Raw genomic sequence first — 19,233 nt, 5'->3', positions numbered from 1 at the left:
TATCGTGGCTATGGTGACCCGTGTATTTCGTAGTGTTCCTTTGACAAATACGTACCGCCCTTCCGGGTCTGCACGCACGTCACTACATGTCCACGGCACAGTCCCTGCAATAAGTATGGACACTCCTTTTGATTTAGTGGTCGCGTTCGTCGCGTGGTATACATGGGGGAATTGACGACTTTTGAGGTAGATGAGTTTGTCTGTTCTGAAATGTGTCTCCTGTATGAGCGCTATGTCAGTGTGTGCCTTTTTAAGGTCATTTAGGAGCATTCGTCGCTTTTCAGGTATGTTTAGGCCCCTCGCGTTTACGGAATAAATGTTTATGGAGTCCATATTCTCCCTGATTGTGGCTAGTGAGGTTAAGGAAACCACAGATAAATGGAGGGGGGGGGGGGGGGGGAGTGGGGTAGGGTAAGAAAAGAGAAAGTTAGCAAGATGCAGAGAAGAAAAGGGAGGAAAAGGTAATTTAAGGCAACAAATGAATGCCGTCAAAAAAGGATCGGCAACCGTCAGATAGTATAACTATCCTATCTGTTTCGAAAAATACAAATACACAAACAGTGTGTATTGAAGCTTTCTCTGGTATGTACCACGAGATGTGCTTCGTCCTATTGGGGAAGAGGTAAGAGATGACCGGGAGAGGCCCTCCCGGCACCGCCCACCCCCCTCAGCTTGATAACATAAGTTAAATATCTATTCTCAGTAGACATGAAAATCTTAGTAAGTATAACAGAACATGTAACCTTATAAACAGAAAGAGGGAAAAACGTAACAGTATCGCTGAGAATACTCCTCCCATGTCGAATGATGATTCCCCCCAGTTCCTCCTCTCCACATCTCTATCCTTTCCGTGAACTATCTGGTATCCATCCAAGGTTTCTGGTCAATCATGGTATGTGAGGTATGGGGGGGCTAGCCTATCCAGTACCTGCCCATTATCCCGTGATAATTCGTCTACCTCCCTCTATTACTGGTGGTCTTGTATCTCTATGTGTATGATAAGGTTGTTCTGTGTCAACTGTGATGTAGTAAGGGTTCAGTCTTTTCACCTCTACTTCTAGGGTCTGGTTCTCTCTAAGATGCTCAATTTCTAGTGTAAGTGGACTAGGACCCCTCCACGAATATGTGTCCCAGGTTTTATTCTGGTTGGTTGCTCTACTCATTAGGGTGAGTACACCTGTATACTATATTTGTAGGAGAATTCCCTTGTGTAAAGCAACTGCAAGCATTAGGCATTATTTCAACTCTATAACACAGTCAATCAACTATTTTTTGTCTAGCGCCCGGTAAGTATCTGCTATAACTGCAGCGCGACATACAACTATCTTGCTTATCACTTTACCGTTTTCCTTGCTTACAGTTTCTGCGTTGATCAATGATTATGCACCCTCCCTCTTATAGCAGGGAAAATAACGGAACAGAGGGTGGATAAGAGCTTAGGTCCAGTGGAAGTCTCGTGGGATACATGGGGGAAGAATCAAGGGGGTCTATCCAGGTAAGGCACGCCCGAGGCGTAGTGCAGATAGTTCAGGGCATCGTCCCTCCTCCATACCTGGTTCTGTTCTCTCACTGACGCAATGCGTTCATCAGTATACTGAATGCAGGAGACCACGCAAAGAAGAGGTCAGAGGGTTGTTCTCGGAGGTCTTTTCCCCGCCCTTTATTCTCTGTGTCTGTATGCTTTAGGCCGTGTCTCTTGGCTGTCTAGCGTCACAGTTCAGGGGTGATTCCCCCTCCCCCATGCCTCTCATTGTCCAGTGAACAGTCCTGGAGAGATTAGTTCCCGCTGTACGGGAGTCCCCCCTATTCGGTGTAGATATCCCCAGTAAAGTAATAAAGATTATGACAATTTTGCAGTAGAATAACTCAGTGAAAGACACAGTTTGGTAGAATTAGATAAGGACGGAGGAAACTCGTGGGCATATTGGGATCATGAATGAAGTCATTTCCATAGGGAGGCAAGTCCTCTCAGCTTACCCGTCAGCCACGGTTGTTCAGTCCTCTCTTGGTGTCTCCGCAGATCTGTATCTCGGTCTGTTCCGGTTCCGCTGTGGCCTCGGTGACCGTGCTCTCCTCTGGTGCGATGGTCCGGTGCGGGGGTTGTACGGTTGGAAAATCTGGAGCCAGTCTGGTACTTCTACTGGTTCGATCTCCAAGAAGGTAAAGAGAGACGGAAGATCTGTGGGGTTCCGTAAGGTGAACGAATGCTGTGCCTTTTTAAAAATCACTGAGATGGGGAATCCCCAGCGATAGGTAGCCCCAGACAGTCTAGCCGCTTCCAGTACCGGTTTTAGGAGAGCTCTTCTTTGCAGCGTCGGTCTGGACAGGTCCGGCATAATCCTTATGCATGCTCCATCAAACTCCATGTTGCCCTTCTCCCAGGCTGCCCGAAGTATCATCTCTTTTTGGGCATATTGATGGATCCTGCATATGACGTCCCTTGGTCTCTCCAAGTCTGTCGATCGGGGTCCTAAGGCTCTGTGTATTCTGTCGAAGGAGAGGCTGTTCGGATATAGTTCCCCCATCAGGTCTCGGAAGATCGCTATGATTGTAGCTGCCAGGTCTTCCGTGCCCGTAGCCTCTGGAAGGCCTCGTAAGCGCAGATTGTTCCGCCTGCTGCGGTCCTCCATTTCCTCCAACCGGAGTTGCTGGGTAAGAATCGTGTTTGCCTGGCTGGTGCATGAGGCTTCAACTGCGGATATCCTTCTCTCCAGCACCGCTACCGATGTTTCTCCTGTGCCAATCCGGTCATGTAAGACCTGTACCTCCTGTCGTACCACCTCTATCTCCTGTCTGTGGGATGCCTCCAGTTTGTTCACTATTTCTTCTATGTCGTTCCTGGTTGGGAGAGCTTGCAGGATCGCTTTCAGTTCGGCATCCGCTCTCAGGGTCAGCGGTGCCTGTGAGAGCTCTTGTGTTCCCGATCGGAACATTGCAGGTATGGTGAGGTCCATGTTGGGGGTAGTCTGCGTCGCTGTTTGGGCCGATGTGGAGGCGATCAGTGTCAACCGGTCTCCATGAGAGTCAGGCCTCGTGGCATCCGCCATCTTGAGGCCTGGATAGGTGCCGGAGTTGTTCAGTAGGAATTGTTGGATGTCTGCACTTCGTCTTGTCTTTGGAGTTGATTGTTTTGTGTGTCTGCCTCTCCGCTTTCCAGCGGAGTACATGCCGAGTTGTCAAAGCGAGAAATTACTGCTTTAAAGCCGTTAAGGACGGGCCGGGCCGGGAGCTCCTCAGACACACGTCTTCACACAGCCATGTCCAGGCCACGCCCCTTTATCTGCATTTAATTAGCCACAGAACCTGTGTAATTCATATGTGTCCGGGTTTAAAGGGATGAGGTGGCAACTCTAGCCGGGGTGGGCTGCTCCCTCTAGATTTTAGTTGTGCCCCCCACAGGTCTCCAAGAGTTCATCAACTAATCCATGAGGCACTCTGATGAGGGAAATTAACGTAAGGTAGATTCTGATGATTAGAGGGGGCACTCTAATGAGGATAACTTGATTGGGACACCTGATGTAAGGGGGCACTCTGATGGAGTCATCTGATGTAAGGGGGCACTCTGATAGGGATCCTGTTGTAAAGAATGAATAGAAAATACAGGTTCCCTGCATCTCACATGCACTGTTGACTTTATGTCCCAACTTTTTAATGCACCTCCAGATCAGATAGGCTAGATCAGGCCCTGTTTTGGAGTATCCTGTAACCCTAAACCCCTCTCCTGTCAAAGTTCTTCAGCAATAAATACTAAGAAGACATCCCTTGGACTTAGTCTAAATTAGTCTCAATTGTCGGTGTACGTGGGACTGTGCTTGTGTGACTGGCAGCCTCTGTATTACTTTTAGAGAGCCTGTCTATTTCCAGCGGCCCCTCTGGGTTTAAAGGCTACTCACATGAACTGCTAATTTAGGTGTACATATGCTGCACATAATGTACATGGGGCATTGTCTGTGTACATTGTGTGCAGCATATATACGGTATGTCTAATCAAACATGAAGCACATAATAAATGGTTATATATGGGAATTCTTCAGTAAGGTAGCTGTATCTCAAATGACTTCCATACTACTTCTGCCCGTTAGGTCTACAGATACAGAACTACTGTGCAGATAGTCACGTTGGGTTGAACATGCAGATAGAGATAAATAATCTGTTTTCAAAAGACACGAGAGGTCTAGCGAGTCATTCTAACACTAAACTTGTTTTTTCATTTGTTTTGGATAAAGTTCAGAAGGGTTAGAACCTCTATCAGGCTTTCATTGATGTATGTGTTTCGACTGAGAAAAGATTTACTATGTAATTATTAGGGAAACCTCTGTACAGTTTCAATTGTCAATGTTATGGAGATGTCTCCAAACTTTCTGTGTTTTAACTAGACCTATTGAGATATAGGGAACCATTCCAACATTCTAACACTTTACTGCGCTATCCAAAACTCAAAATAACAAGTCTTCACTGTGTTACTGGTTTCTGTACACAGAGCTCGACTGTGTTTTCTCTTGCTAATATTCTACTCTCTGAGCTGGTAAAAGGTAAGCTCTAAAGTCTGTTAATGCCTTGTTCCCTCACTCTTACATTACAACTCTTTGTTTTAGGTCTGGTGAGAGGTCCATGAAGAAAAGGAAAGTGCACAGTTGTAGCTTTCAGAAGAAGAAGTTGAAGATCATGGAGAACATGTTGGAGGAACAGAAGCGGTTGAGCCGGGCAATGGAGGAAACCTGCCGGGAAGTACGACGGATTCTGGACCAACAGAACATCATCCAAGTACAGAGCTTGCAGCTCCAGGAAAGAATGATGAACCTCCTGGAGAAGATGGTCTCCAAATCTGCACCATAACTGGCGCCACATACTGGTTTTGTAAATCTACAGCTTCCTATGGACAAGCTGAATTTCATCCTGTCATTGTAGCTTCCATTCATATACATTTAGTGTGGAAGGTTCTCATTGGATGATGGGATCAAGATCAGATGATTAAGACTTCTCTTGAGTGCTTCAATGGACCACATGTAAAACAATGTTCTGAGGATAGAGAATGAAACTACCTGGACATACAGTGTGTAGGGATTGATTAAATCCCTTCATTATTGCTGCCTTCTTTACTTATTTTGAATTGCTTTTGATGATATCAGTGGATTATTCTTTGACTGCAACTAGCAAAACAAGGCTTGGGGACATTTTATCTTATCTAGCCAAAGGACTGAGTCACTCATGCACTTAAATATATAAAATTGAAGTGTTCTCTGTATGTAAAAAAGGCAGTTCAAGAAGTCACTTGCACAATGCTATTTACTTAGTTGTGTTTTCAGTTTGTGTGCAAAGATGCCCTGTGTGTGTTCATTTTTAAATTATTTTACACCTTGCCTATCAATAATTAATCTGGGCTACCACCACCCTTTCAAGGCAGGCAGATATCTGCATAAACTAAAATAGCTGTGTTGGAAGATGCAGTTGTAAACTGGATGTGTTATAACCTGTAAGTTACTCTCCAACAACTACTAGGTCATTACTGGAGCCACTATATGACTACATGTGACCCTCGGTGTTCACGCCACTTGCATTAGCTTTCAGAAATTAATGCAAAGTACCAAACTCTCAAGGATAGGCATAGTACATACAGGACAAGGTCAGGAATGATTCCAAACACGCAGATTGTGCAGCCTGAAGTTAACACATATTGCACAGCTGGTTCTCATCCTGTATAGCCAACTTAATTGACTGCAAATTATTATTTTATGCTAGCATCCATTTCAAGGAGAAGCAGATGCAAGGGACAGAAAATCGGCTGCTTGTTTGTCTTGCCACAAATTTTTTGCATATAACTTTAGATCTGAAAATCTTCCAAGCCCTTTCTGTAAATGTTTAATTTATGAAATTTGCGGAGCTTTTTGTTCTTCTGGCCCATTTACACTTGGATAAGGGGACTGATTGTGGTTACCCATGAGAGACTCAGTGGGGTTTCCTGCAAACAGCTGTGGGTCAGAAGCCCCATTCAAAAATATGGGAGCTTGACAGCACCTGCAGCTATTCGCATGTAATAGAGCATGCAGCGATTACCTGAGTATGGTTGACCCAGGACACAGATAGCTTGCATCCAGGGCTAATCATCTGCAGGTAATCACTGTGTGACCGATTACATGCGAATGGCTGCGGGCACTGTCAAATTGCCTCAAAGAAGCTGCTTGCAGGACTTTTTTTGACGTCCTGCCCCTGCAGTGCCCGAGTGTGAAAGCACTCAGGCTTTTACACTGGGATTGCAGATGAGGCATTTTTCAGGCGCTTTACAGGCGCTATTTTTAGTGCTAGAGCGCCTGAAAAATGCCTACAGTTTGAAAGGGGTCTTAAGCAAACGTTAGCTGGCGTTGATCTGTAATGTTGGAGATATTTTGTAGGTTATCCACGCCATTTCTTCTGTTCTGATGATTGTTAGGGAAATACCCCAGCATTTATGTTCACACAGTCAGAGGAAGCTTTGTATTAATTGATAAAATACAATTTTCTGAATGGCTGAGCGCCAATCAGATAGACTCTACTGTGTCCCAGGTATGAAATAGGAAGTCTTGGCTCGCTCCTGGAACACAGTGCTGTATGGTGTTTGTAGCCTCAGCTATATACAGTTTGTAGTGCACATCCAGCGGCATCATATGTTAGTGAGGGGCACAGTTTGTTTGGGCCAAGCTAAGCTTTGGCCAAGGGCTAAAGTCTAACAAAAGCAGCAGTTCAGCTTTGAGAACTGAAGAGGTGGCTTGGATAAGCTATGAAACATCTTCAAACTTAAAGAACAAGTCCAGTGGAATGTGAATATTATTTTCTGTACCATGTCCTGGATATATGAGAAGAACCTTCAGGCCTGGTTCACACCTATGCATTTTTTCGTGCATTTTCAGTTTTGCAGAAACACACTACAGTCCATTTAACATGGTTTCCTATGTATCACATTCACATCTGTGCATTTTAAGGAAAGGGTTAGGGATTTTTTTCTGGTTTTTGGTTCCATAGACTTCAATGGGTCAAAGCGTGTATTGAAAAATGCAAAATGCACCTGGAATATGCAAACTGCAGCCTGCATAGGTGTGAACCAGGCCTCACAGACAATAGAGGCTTGTATATTGCAATATTTTTTTTTGCAAATTCTAAAGCATTTTCTTACTTTTTGCTTTCTGGAGATGCTGATGTAGGCATTACAAGTACTTTATTCAAACCGACTGTTAAGTAGGAGGGCATGCCTACATTATTACCACCTGAACATTTTCAGTGTTGTAATAAGAAAAAAACAAACAAAAAAAAACAGCAGTCTGCACCCAAAACCTGTTTACAAATACAGTATCTTAAAAATAAACTCCTATTGCAGAGAATGCCTCTAACTGAAATTCAAGCTCTGTGCAAATACCAGCGAACCAATCAAATAAGCAGCTAATGAGATTTGAGGGATGTTCTGTACACAAACTGTATATAAAACGCAGAGGTAATTCTAGGTAAGCGTAGTTAAAGTGGATGTAAACCCACTCTCATCATTTTTAAATTACTTCCATAGTGCTGATCTATAGGGATATACATGCCTTCTGCATGTATCCTTACCTGTCAAATATCTCCCTTTTAGGTGTTTGGAGCCCTGCAATACTCTGGATTATGTGGGCGGGTCTGTTGTCGAAAGGCTCAGTGGGTGGAGTCGTGATGTCAGTAGACTTTCCGCCCACCTCTACACTTCCCTTGGCCAGACATCAATATTTCTTATATACTTTTCGACGGACTTTCCGAATGAATGGACTTGCCTACACACGATCAACCAACGTCCGACGGATTCGTACGTGATGACGTACGACCAGACTAAAACAAGGAAGTTCATAGCCAGTAGCCAATAGCTGCCCTTGCGTCGGTTTTTGTCCGTCGGACTAGCATACAGACGAGCGGACTTTTCGACCGGACTCGAGTTCGTCGGACAGATTGGAAACATGTTTCATTTCTAGGTCCGTCAAACTTTTGAGAAAAAAAAGTCAGCTGGAGCCCACACACGATCGAATTGTCCGACGGACTCAGGTTCGCCGGACCAAGTATGCCGTAAAGTCCGCTCGTGTGTACGCGGCATTACATTGAACTTCTGCTGGTCTCGTGGATTATGCCCCATGATCACTAACATCCAGTCAAAACCCAGGAAAGTCACCACATGCCCAATCATACTGAGGTGTGGAGCAGCCAATCCTGGAAGAGCTGGAGAAGAAAGGAAGGGGGATGTGAAGTACACAGAATGCCTCTCTCAGGCTCGGTTCACACTGGAACCAGCTGCGGATGGCACAGGAACACTGTTCTCCGTTCAGGGACGAATCAGGACCAAATCTTTACCCGAATTTGGCCCTGAAACAGAGCCAAAGATGCACAGCGTTTCTGTGCAGTGCACTCCGCAGCCGCAATGGAGATATGTGAACCGGCTCCAATTCGTATAGATGTGAACCCAGCCTCACACTCATGCATGAGATAAGGAAGTCATCTGTCACTCACAGCAAGGGGGAAGAAACAGACACCTATTTCGCTGGATTAACTCTTCCTGGCAAGACTGGGCTCAGATCTAATGACATCCTCTGCTGTAACAGATATGAGTCTTAATTAAACATTTTTTGGGGGGTTTACATCCACTTTAACTGATAACAGGCAACACAGCTCCTAGTCATGGAAAAAGTAAGTCCTACCTCTATTCACTGAAGTTTTTAAGGAGTCTATAAATGTTTGCACATAAGAGTCTTACAGCTTTTACACAATTTTCTAATTTGATTACATTGGAAAAATGTGTGAATTCTAAAAGAAAGTTGTGTGAAAACACTTGTAAATAGACCCCCAAGTGTATAGAATTCCACACAAACCCTTTTCCTTTTTTTAAACCCTTCTACAGTGCCTTGAAAAAGTATTCATACCCTTTGAAATTTTCCATATTTTGTCATGTTACAACCAAAAACGTAAATGTATTTTTGGGGGATTTCATGTGGTAGACCAACACAGAGTAGTACATAATTGTGAAGTGAAAGGAAAATGATAAATGGCTTTCAATTTTTTTTTTTACAAATAAATATCTGAAAATTGTGGTGTGCATTTGTATTCAGCTGAGTCAATACTTTGTAGAACCACCTTTCGCTGCAATAACAGCTGCAAGTCTTTTTGGGGATGTCTCTACCAACTTTGTACATCTACAAAGTGACATTTTTGCCCATTCTTCTTTGCAAAATAGCTCAAGCTCTGTCAGATTGGATGAAGAGCGTCTGTGAACAGCAATTTTCAAATCTTGTCACAGATTCTCAATTGGATTTAGGTCTGGACTTTGACTGGGCCATTCTAACACATGAATATGCTTTGATCTAAACCATTCCATTGTAGCTCTGGCTGTATGTTTATGGTCATTGTCCTGCTGGAGGTGAACCTTTGCCCCAGTCTCAAGTCTTTTGCAGACTCTAACAGGTTTTCTTCTAAGATTGCCCTGTATTTGGCTCCATCCATCTTCTCATCAACTCTGACCAGCTTCCCTGTCCCTGCTGAAGACAAGCATCCCCACAACATGATGTTGCCACCACCATGTTTCAACAGTGGGAATGGTGTGTTCAGGATGATGTGCAGTGTTAGTTTTCCACCACACACAATGTTTTGTTTTTAGGCCAAAAAGTTTAATTTTGGTCTCATCTGACCAGAGCACCTTCTCCCACATGTTTGCTGTGTCCCCCACTTGGCTTCTCACAAACTGCAGATGGGATTTCTTATGGCTTTCTTTCAACAATGGCTTTCTTCTTGCCACTCTTCCATAAAGGCCAGATTTGTGGAGAGCACAACTAATAGTTGTCCTGTGGACAGATTCTCCAACCTGAGCTGTGGATCTAGGCATCTCCTCCAGAGTTACCATGGGCCTCTCGGCTGTTTCTCTGATTAATGATCTCCTTGCCCGGCCTGTCAGTTTAGGTGGACGGCCATGTCTTTGTAGGTTTGCAGTTGTGCCATACTCTTTCCATTTTCGGATGATGGATTGAACAGTGTTCTGTGAGATGTTCAAAGCTTGAAATACTTTTTTATAACCTAACCCTGCTCTAAACTTCTCCACAACTTTATCCCTGACCTGTCTGGTGTGTTCTTTGGCCTTCATGATGCTGTTTGTTCACTAAGGTTCTCTAACAAATCTCTGAGGGCTTCACAGAACAGCTGTATTTACACTGAGATTAACTTACACACAGGTGGACTCTATTTACTAATTAGGTGACTTCTGAAGGCATTTAGTTCCACTAGATTTTAGTTATGGCTATCAGAGTAAAGAAGGATGAATACAAATGCATACCACACTTTTCACATATTTATTTGTAAAAAAATGTTGAAAACCATTGATCATTTTCCTTCCACTTCACAATTATGTGCGACTTTGTGTTGCTCTATCACATAAAATCCTACTAAAATACATTTATGTTTTTAGTTGTAACATGACAAAATGTTGGAAATTTTAAGGGGTAGGAATACTTTTTCAAGGCACTGTACAAGTACGATATCATGCATTGGTAGTTAACTAAGGACATGAAAGTTGTAATTTCCTCAAAATATTGTCACAAAAACATGGAGATTTTGATAAAATTTTGCTGTTTTAGTTACATGTCTAATAAAATGCATTGAAGAAGAGGAAGGGTGAAATTATGGTGGTTTTCAAGGGGAAATGGGCTCTAAAGTGTAAGTTCACCTTCAGCAACATTTTCCAAAAATCCCCATATGCAATTCCATATCTTTTGAAAAGTTTATAGAAGCGCTCCTCTTTTTTCAAATGTTGCACCTTCTCCCATGACACATGCAGCTGTGGGGGGGCTTTACCACCCAAAAAAACCCTGGCCCTTCTTCCCCCACCATCCTGCTGTTTGCTGATGGGCTTGACACTACAATTGTGCGCCCCCTGGTGGTCCCTTGGGGCCATTCAAACTGCCTGCGTGCACTTTCCAGCTGAGCTCTGCAGTTTGAACTCTCTCGCTGATGGAAATGCTGCAGAATTTCACTGGCCAGCAGGGGAGCCATGTATGGAAACAAATTAGTTATTCTCTGCTCTGTATGGCGATCCTGTAGCTGGATAAATGACCTGCAAGTGTGCAATGTGTCTAAAGCCTCGTACGCACGATCAGATTTTCAGACGACCGTTCGTCCGTTTTTTGTTGCATGCTAGTCTCATGTCAAAAGTGAAGAGGTTACTCACTATAGGAAAATTCTTGTATGACAGAATACAACTTCATAAGTGACGTAATGTGTTGACTCATTTTGTATGTATTCTTTCGTTTCTGAGCATGCGTAGTCTTGCTCTTATGATTTTTTTCGTACGAAAACCGTACTAATTAGACGGAAATCGGACGTTGAGTTCACGTATGACAAAAATTTTTTAGTCTGCACATCCAGCTTTTGTCGGACGGAAAAACTGAATCAGCTGTCGAAAGCACCGTACTAATGATCCGAAAGTCGGCAGATTGTTCGTCAGATGAAAATTTTCTTCCGATTTTCGGATCGTGTGTATGGGCCTTTAACCACTTAAGGACCAGAAGAATTTGCCCCCTTAATGACCAGGCCATTTTTTGCGATACGGCACTGCGTTGCTTTAACTGACAATTGCGTGGTCGTGCGACGCTGTACCCAAACAAAATTTATGTCCTTTTTTTCCCACATATAGAGCTTTCTTTTGGTGGTATTTGATCACCTCTGCGTTTTTTATTTTTTGCGCTATAAACAAAAAAAGAGGGACAATTTTGAAAAAAAAAAATACAATATTTTTTACTTTTTGCTATAATAAGTATCCTAAAAAAAAAAAAGTAAAAGAACGAATTTCTTAATCAGTTTAGGCCAATATGTTTTCTACATATTTTTGGTAAAAAAAAATTGCAATAAGTGTATATTGATTGGTTTGCGCAAAAGTTATGGCGTCTACAAAATAGGGGATAGATTTATGGCATTTTTATTATTTATTTCTTTTTTACTAGTAATGGTGGCGATCTGCAATTTTCAGCGGGACTAGTGGACACATTGGACACTTTTGACACTTTTTTGGACCAGTGACATTTACAGCGATTAGCGCTATAAATAGCCACTGATTACTGTATAAATGTTACTGGCAAGGAAGGGGTTAACACTAGGGGGCAATCAAGGGGTTAAATGTGTTCCCTAGGGAGGTGTTTCTAATTGTGGGGGCAGTGTAGAGACTGGAGGAGGAGAGAAATTACTGTTCCTGATCACTAGGAACAGCAGATCTCTCTCTACTCCCCTTTTAGAACAAGGATCTGTCTGTTTACATTGACAGATCCACGTTCGGGCTCTCAGAGGAACGATTGTGGGTGGCCGGTGGCCATCGCGGCCGCCGGCCATGTGCATCGGCTCTGGCGTCATGCCGTGGGTGTGCGCCCCCTATAGCTTCTTAAAGCCATGCCAATCTGCCACAATATAACTGCGACAGCTGGTCGACAAGTAGTTAAAGCAGTGGCAACTGAACCAGACCTTAAGTCCATCAATGCACCACATGCTCATTAATCTGTTGCAATATTTCCCAATTAGTTGGTTGATTACCACTGATTTAAAAATCTGGCTTTTATGCTAAATTAACACTCAGACACAGGGTCGGATCCAGGGGGGGGGGGCAACGGGTCAATCCCCCCCTCCGAGAAAATAGTGAGCAGGCTGTGCTGATGCCGACCCCCTTTAGGTCACAGGGCAGCAGCGCCAAAACTGACAGGCTCTGTGAAATGACACAGGCAGGGCCGCAGCTGCGGGGCATTTCCACCCCTCTGTCTCCTCCTTCCGTCTCTCATTCACCTGGCAATGCCCACTCCTATTGGCTACATTCAGGGCCAATGGCTGGGAAACTAACACCAAAAGGATTATGGGACATGTAGTCCCGAATACCAGCAGGCCCAGGACGATTCCCTGAGAGTCCACTGCAGCCCCCAACATGCCGAGCGGGAGGAGGGGAGAGGAGGACCGTGAGAGGAGAATAGGGACCATGAGGCTGTTGGGTGGGGGAGCCAGAGAGAAAGTGCCAGTGATCTAATTTTACTATATATCCCCCTAGGTAAGAACTTACCTCCAGGTGGGGGGATGAGGGGGGGCGGGGATGCAGGATTTTATAGAGGTACAGGACCTTATCACTGGCTGCTCCCACCTTGTGCTCCCCTCCACCTGGCTGCTCCCACTCTGTCCTCCCCTCCACCTGGCTGCTCCCACCCTGTGCTCCCTTCCACCTGGCTGCTCCCACCCTGTGCTCCCCTCCACCTGGCTGCATCCACCCTGTCCTCCCCTCCACCTGGCTGCATCCACCCTGTCCTCCCCTCCACCTGGCTGCATCCCCCCTGTCCTCCCCTCCACCTGGCTGCATCCACCCTGTCCTCCCCTCCACCTGGCTGCATCCCCCCTGTCCTCCCCTCCACCTGGCTGCATCCACCCTGTCCTCCCCTCCACCTGGCTGCATCCACCCTGTCCTCCCCTCCACCTGGTTTCACCCACCCTGTCCTCCCCCTCCACCTGGCTGCATCCACCCTGTCCTCCCCTCCACCTGGCTGCTCCCACCCTGTCCTTCCCCTCCACCTGGTTGCATCCACCCTGTCCTTCCCCTCCACCTGGCTGCATCCACCCTGTCCTCCCCCTCCACCTGGCTGCATCCACCCTGTCCTCCCCTTCACCTGGCTGCTCCCACCCTGTCCTCCCCTCCACCTGGCTACTCCCACCCTGTGCTCCCTTCCACCTGGCTGCTCCCACTTTGTCCTCCCCTCCACCTGGCTGCTACCATCCTGCCCTCCCCTCCACCTGGCTGCTCCCATCCTGTCCTCCCCTCCACCTGGCTGCATCCACCCTGTCCTCCCCTTCACCTGGCTGCTCCCATCCTGTCCTCCCCTCCACCTGGCTGCATCCAACCTGTCCTCCCTTCCACCTGGCTGCTCCCACTCTGTCCTCCCTTCCACCTGGCTGCTCCCACTCTGTCCTCCCCTCCACCTGGCTGCTCCTCATCTGTCCTCCTCTCCACCTGGTTGTACCCACCCTGTCCTCCCCCTCCACCTGGTTGCACCCACCCTGTCCTCCACCTGGCTGCATCCACCCTGTCCTCCCCTCCACCTGGCTGCTCCCACCCTGTCCTCCCCCTCCACCTGGCTGCATCCACCCTGTCCTCCCCTCCACCTGGCTGCTCCCACCCTGTCCTCCCCCTCCACCTGGCTGCATCCACCCTGTCCTCCCCCTCCACCTGGCTGCATCCACCCTGTCCTCCCCCTCCACCTGGCTGCATCCACCCTATCCTCCCCTCCATCTGGCTGCTCCCACCCTGTCCTCCCCTACACCTGGCTACTCCCACCCTGTGCTCCCTTCCACCTGGCTGCTCCCACTTTGTCCTCCCCTCAACCTGGCTGCTCCCACCCTGTCCTCCCCCCAACCTGGCTGCTCTCATCCTGTCCTCCCCCCACCTGACTGCATCCACCCTGTCCTCCCTTCCACCTGGCTGCTCCCACTCTGTCCTCCCTTCCACTGTCTCTCACCGCCCCCCTGCATCACCACATTTCTGCATCTAAAAGAAGACTGCCATTACTGTGCAGGCGCAGGCAGAGCCTGCCCTCACTCTGGAACAACAGGGACACTGTCACTGTTCACTGGCAAGTGACAATCTGCATCTGGTGACAGGCAACTGGGGCAAGTGACAAGCTGCATCTGATAACAGGCGACGTAGCAAGTGGCACACTCAGGGCTCCCACTGATTCTGCATTATGGTGAGTTGAACTATTTCATTTTATATTACAATGTAATTATAGAAACAATGTACTTCAATCATCCTGACACCATATTAACCATGATGCCGTGAACCGTGATGACTGAAGCGCCAACACCAGCCATTGCCCTGACAAATTGCCCGCAAAAAATTTGGCAGTGCCCCTCCTGAGATTAGACTCTGGATCCGCCCCTGCTCAGACAGCTATTATTTCTATGGTAATTTGTTAATTTGTGCAATTGCAGTGCTGCAGAAGATGTTTCACCTCAAAATAAAATATTACTTTTGTACAAAAATCCTTCTTTTTCAATCTGAAAAAATTTTCTAAATACTTTTGATAGCCTCTAAATCCACTTAGAACATGTACAGCAGGGGTCTCCAAACTGTGGCCTGGGGTCCCTTTGCTTGCCTTTATCTGGCCTTGGGATATTCGTACCACTGATTCCTGTCACTGGCACCAACAATGGGGCAGGGAAGGGGATATCACCACTCCAGGTAGGTCAAACAAAGGTAGAAAACTTCTCCTCCAGTTTAGAAGCCCAGGTGCTGGCAATGCATATAGCAATCAAAATCGGAAGAAGTTCTGGACAGCTGCACTCCAGAGAAGTTTTTGCCTTTTATTCAAAAAATGTCATCAAAAATACATGCTACAGCAGAACGGACAAAAGAACTTACGTGTTTCACACTACAAACAGTGCTTAATCATAGCTAGTAATCACAAGAATCAAAAGTGAAATAAATATTTTTTGCTACAAACCATGTGACTTCATAATTAGTAGATTTTTTTTTAAGTCAGAAAAGGTTTTATTGAACATTCACATATTTTCCAACAATAATCAATGCTCAGGTTACAATTACAGGTACATTGTTTTTTTCCTGTTTGGTTCATGAACATGTATACAGTTTTTGTTTCAAATGATCTATCAACCTATTGCATTTCTCCAGACATCTATATTTCACCTCTCCCTGGTTCCACCATCACAACGTGCCTTATTTGTAATATACAATCTGTCTTGCATCCCCTCGTCCTATTTAGAGAGACTGCAGGAGTATGGACATTACAAGCTCTCTCGGGCTTAAGTCTTGTGTGTCTAGCCATTTTGACCAAATACGTTCAAACCTACCCGGGCATCCCGTGTTGGTATATGTATTTTTCCTTTATGAGGGTTTGTCCCATGTGTTCTACCCAGGAGTTACTAGTGGGTGGCAGAGTAGATTTCCAACCCATTAGGATGAGTTTCCTGGCCTGAAATAGAGCTCTGGAGAACGCGGCCCTGGTCGATTCCTCAGGGATCTCCTCCTCCAGGACCCCCACTCAATGGCGTCCCTAGGGGGGGCAGAGGGGGCCCTGACCCCCCCAACATTATGCTGTGCCCCACCATGCCCCCCCCCCCCCCCCCCCAAATAAAAAAATGTAAAAAAATTTTTTTTTTTTTACAAAAAATCAATGTCTAAGAGGGAGAGAGTCCCCAGTCAGCTCCTGCTGGTGATTCCTCCCCCCTCCCTCTGCTCACTGACACTGCATAATGTGAGCGCTCACACAACCATGGCAGCCCGATCTGCTCCTTCCCCTGCATGCTCATTGGCAGGGAGAAGAGCGAGTTGCAGGAAGGACTCCACCAGGACTCTCAGTTACTGAAAAAACAGACTGATTTCTCAGACCAGCGCTGTCAATAGCAGGGTCAGGACAGCAAGAGGAGGCTGGGGAACCCCACAGTGGCAGAACACCAGGGCCCGGTGGCAAGACAACCTTTGCAACCCTGATAGTTCTCCCACTGCTTTGGATCCTTATATTTTCTTGGTATGCTGGTGACATATATCTCTTGTTTTCTGCCACCCTGGGGGGCCCCAATACAGTAGGATTGGAACTCACTGCAGAACATGTGAAAGGGCCATTGTGGGGTCGTAGTAAAGGGCCCCAGGAGATATATATATATATGGATCAATACACTTACTCCACAAGAAAATGCGTAGTAAGTGGAGTGATAGGCCTTACCGACCCAAGCGTATTGTAGGAAACTGACCGTATCAACCCGCAGGTGAGTCTTCTGCAGGCCAATTATGGCCGGGTGGAACGTCCGCAGTCCAGCTGAGATCATAGATCTTTTCAGTGGATCATTCACTCCCCGGACGTTCCAGGACACTATGGGTGTATCAGACATTGCAAATATCTATACCATTTCTTATAAGTGTAACAAGGTCCTGTAGTACTGGGTGATGTACCCGAAGACTTCCAACATGCAGTCCGTGTACAAACTGGAATGGACAACCAGCAGTGTGGAACACAAGATGAGTTGATGAGGCAGTTCATGCAGTGGAGAAGCATCAAATTTCCGTGAAAGAGTTGTGAACTCAATTGCAGGGTAAAGCGAACCAAGTAGTAGGTCCAGGGTAAAATAGATCCTGTAAACCAATCCCTGCTGGCAATGCCAAACGAGGGGTTCCAAGATGGCGCCTGGACATCACAGCCTCAGAGAACGCCATGAGGCCAGGACAAGAAGACAGAACAGGGGGGTAAGTCACAAAAACCCCCTAAGACTAAAGACCAACCCAGGGATATGCTATACTACGCACAGAAGCCGGCAGGCTCTGCTGATTCTCTGCGGTTCCCTCTGGTCATCATGCCTGAATTTGCGGTTGTTTCTGGGTCCTGGGGTGACAGGGAAGCTGTGGGCACCAGTCTCTGCGGTTTTGGGCGCTGGAAGAAGCGAGGTAAGGATCAATCTGAGGATCAGCAGCGGGAGCTCCGGTGAACAGGTCTGTTCACATGGTGTGCTAGGCCACGCCCATAATTAGTAGATTGATCAGTCAATTGATGTGCCAATTAAGTGCCAAGAGACACCTAAAGTTTCAACAAGTGCTGTGAATATAAACAAAACCTTTATTATGTGATTGAAAAAAGTGCAACTAAGTGAAACCATGTGCAAAAAATATGTGTCATACTTTAACTAAATAAAAAAAAAGGTTAGCAGGGAGGCTTTTTATTGCAGAAGAGACATATTATAAAGATGATTTACTGAAGGAGTTGAGAATCCAGAATCATTTAAAAAGTAAATTCCTGTTTACTTATTTCATATGCACATGATTCGATAATTAAAATTATTATTCACAGAATTTATTGAATGAAGATTCCTAAATCCTTTAAAAAGCAGCCTCATACTATGTCTCTTCTGCAGTAAAGGCTTCTTACCTTCCAGGCCACCAAATTCCTAATAATATACATTGAATTGCTCTCAAGGTTCATTCACGGCATGATGTGTTGTCAGGATTGCCATACTCATCTACCTTACCAACCACTCAGTGTCTGCCACCCCTTTCTGCCAATCCCTTCACTGGCTTCCGATCACCCAGCAAATTAAATGTAAAATATTAACAACAGCATACAAAGCCTTTCACGACTCTGCCCCGAGCTACATCATGGATGTGCAGTTCGTTTCGTTACGAATTAACATTCGGACAAATTTTTCATTATTCGGAGATTCGGATATATCCGAATACATCCGATATCTGAAATCAAAGGCTGTGTGTGTTATTAGTGTACCAATTTGAAATAATGCTGTTTTTGTTAAGCCAAAGGTGATTTAAAGAGTCATTGTAATCATGTGATCAAGATTTTTCTTTTGCTTGTTCACTTTGCCGCATTTGAATTGAAAAGAAAACACATATAGGTTTCGACCGATTTAAAATTTATCGATTTGAACGTTTCTTTGGTAAACTCAAAGAAAATTTAAAAAATTCAGAATACGAATCCCGAATACGAATCAATCAAATTTTTTTTTTCACAAGAGAACGAATCAACCAAATTTAAAACGAAATAACTAGATTGAAGAAAATGAAACACATTTTTTCATCATGCACATGTCTACTACATCACCAATCTTATCTCCAAATATCACCCAAATTGTCCTCTCTGCTCCTCACAAGACCTGCTCACTGCCAATGTATCTGTGAATGAGAGGAGGGAGGGAGGAACGAAGGGGAGGGAAGTATGACGTGTGGTAAAACTGGTGAGGAAGGAAGGAGGGGAAGAAAAAAAAAGGGGGGACAGGGGAGGAACAAGGGGCTGGAAAGGAGGGGGAGGGAAAGAGGGAGAGGGAATGAGTGAAGGGGATCCAGATACACTGGGTTAAAAAATGGCTGGGAAATGGTGCTATGTGTCAAGAGTGACTATAGGCAGTGTGTGTGTGAAAGTGACATGTGATAAAGTGTTAAAGAAAAACAGGACAACCAAACCATGAACAAAAAGAAGAAAAAGAAAAGAAACACACCGAGACTACAAAAAAAGTGAATATGTTGTGAGAGGTGGGGGTGAGTTAGGGCCATTGTGAACTAAAATAAGTTAGTTCCCTTGTGTATTGCAGGAAAAGTAATTCCAGCAAGGGAAGAAAAAAAAAAAAAAAAAATATAAAGTCACACTTCAGATGTTCCAACTGGATATGTACACGGTATAAGAGGATCTGTAGTGTCAAAAAATTATATCAGTGAGTCAATTAGATTATCCATTG

At 45.4% G+C, this 19,233-nt stretch overlaps 1 protein-coding gene across 1 annotated transcript in view; it reads left to right on the top strand.

Moving 5' to 3' along the window:
- Positions 1 to 10,271, top strand: part of MSANTD1 (Myb/SANT DNA binding domain containing 1) — a 42,974-nt gene extending 32,703 nt beyond the window's left edge. Inside the window, exon 3 of the mRNA XM_073610873.1 lies at positions 4,596 to 10,271. Within this exon, the coding sequence (XP_073466974.1) occupies positions 4,596 to 4,836 (241 nt within the window). The 3' untranslated portion in view covers positions 4,837 to 10,271. The remainder of the gene's footprint in view (positions 1 to 4,595) is intronic.
- The last annotated feature ends 8,962 nt before the right edge of the window (positions 10,272 to 19,233 follow it).

Source organism: Aquarana catesbeiana, linkage group LG01, assembly GCF_042186555.1.
Source record: "Aquarana catesbeiana isolate 2022-GZ linkage group LG01, ASM4218655v1, whole genome shotgun sequence".
NCBI lineage: Eukaryota > Metazoa > Chordata > Amphibia > Anura > Ranidae > Aquarana > Aquarana catesbeiana.
This window is presented reverse-complemented; position numbering and strand designations above follow the sequence as displayed.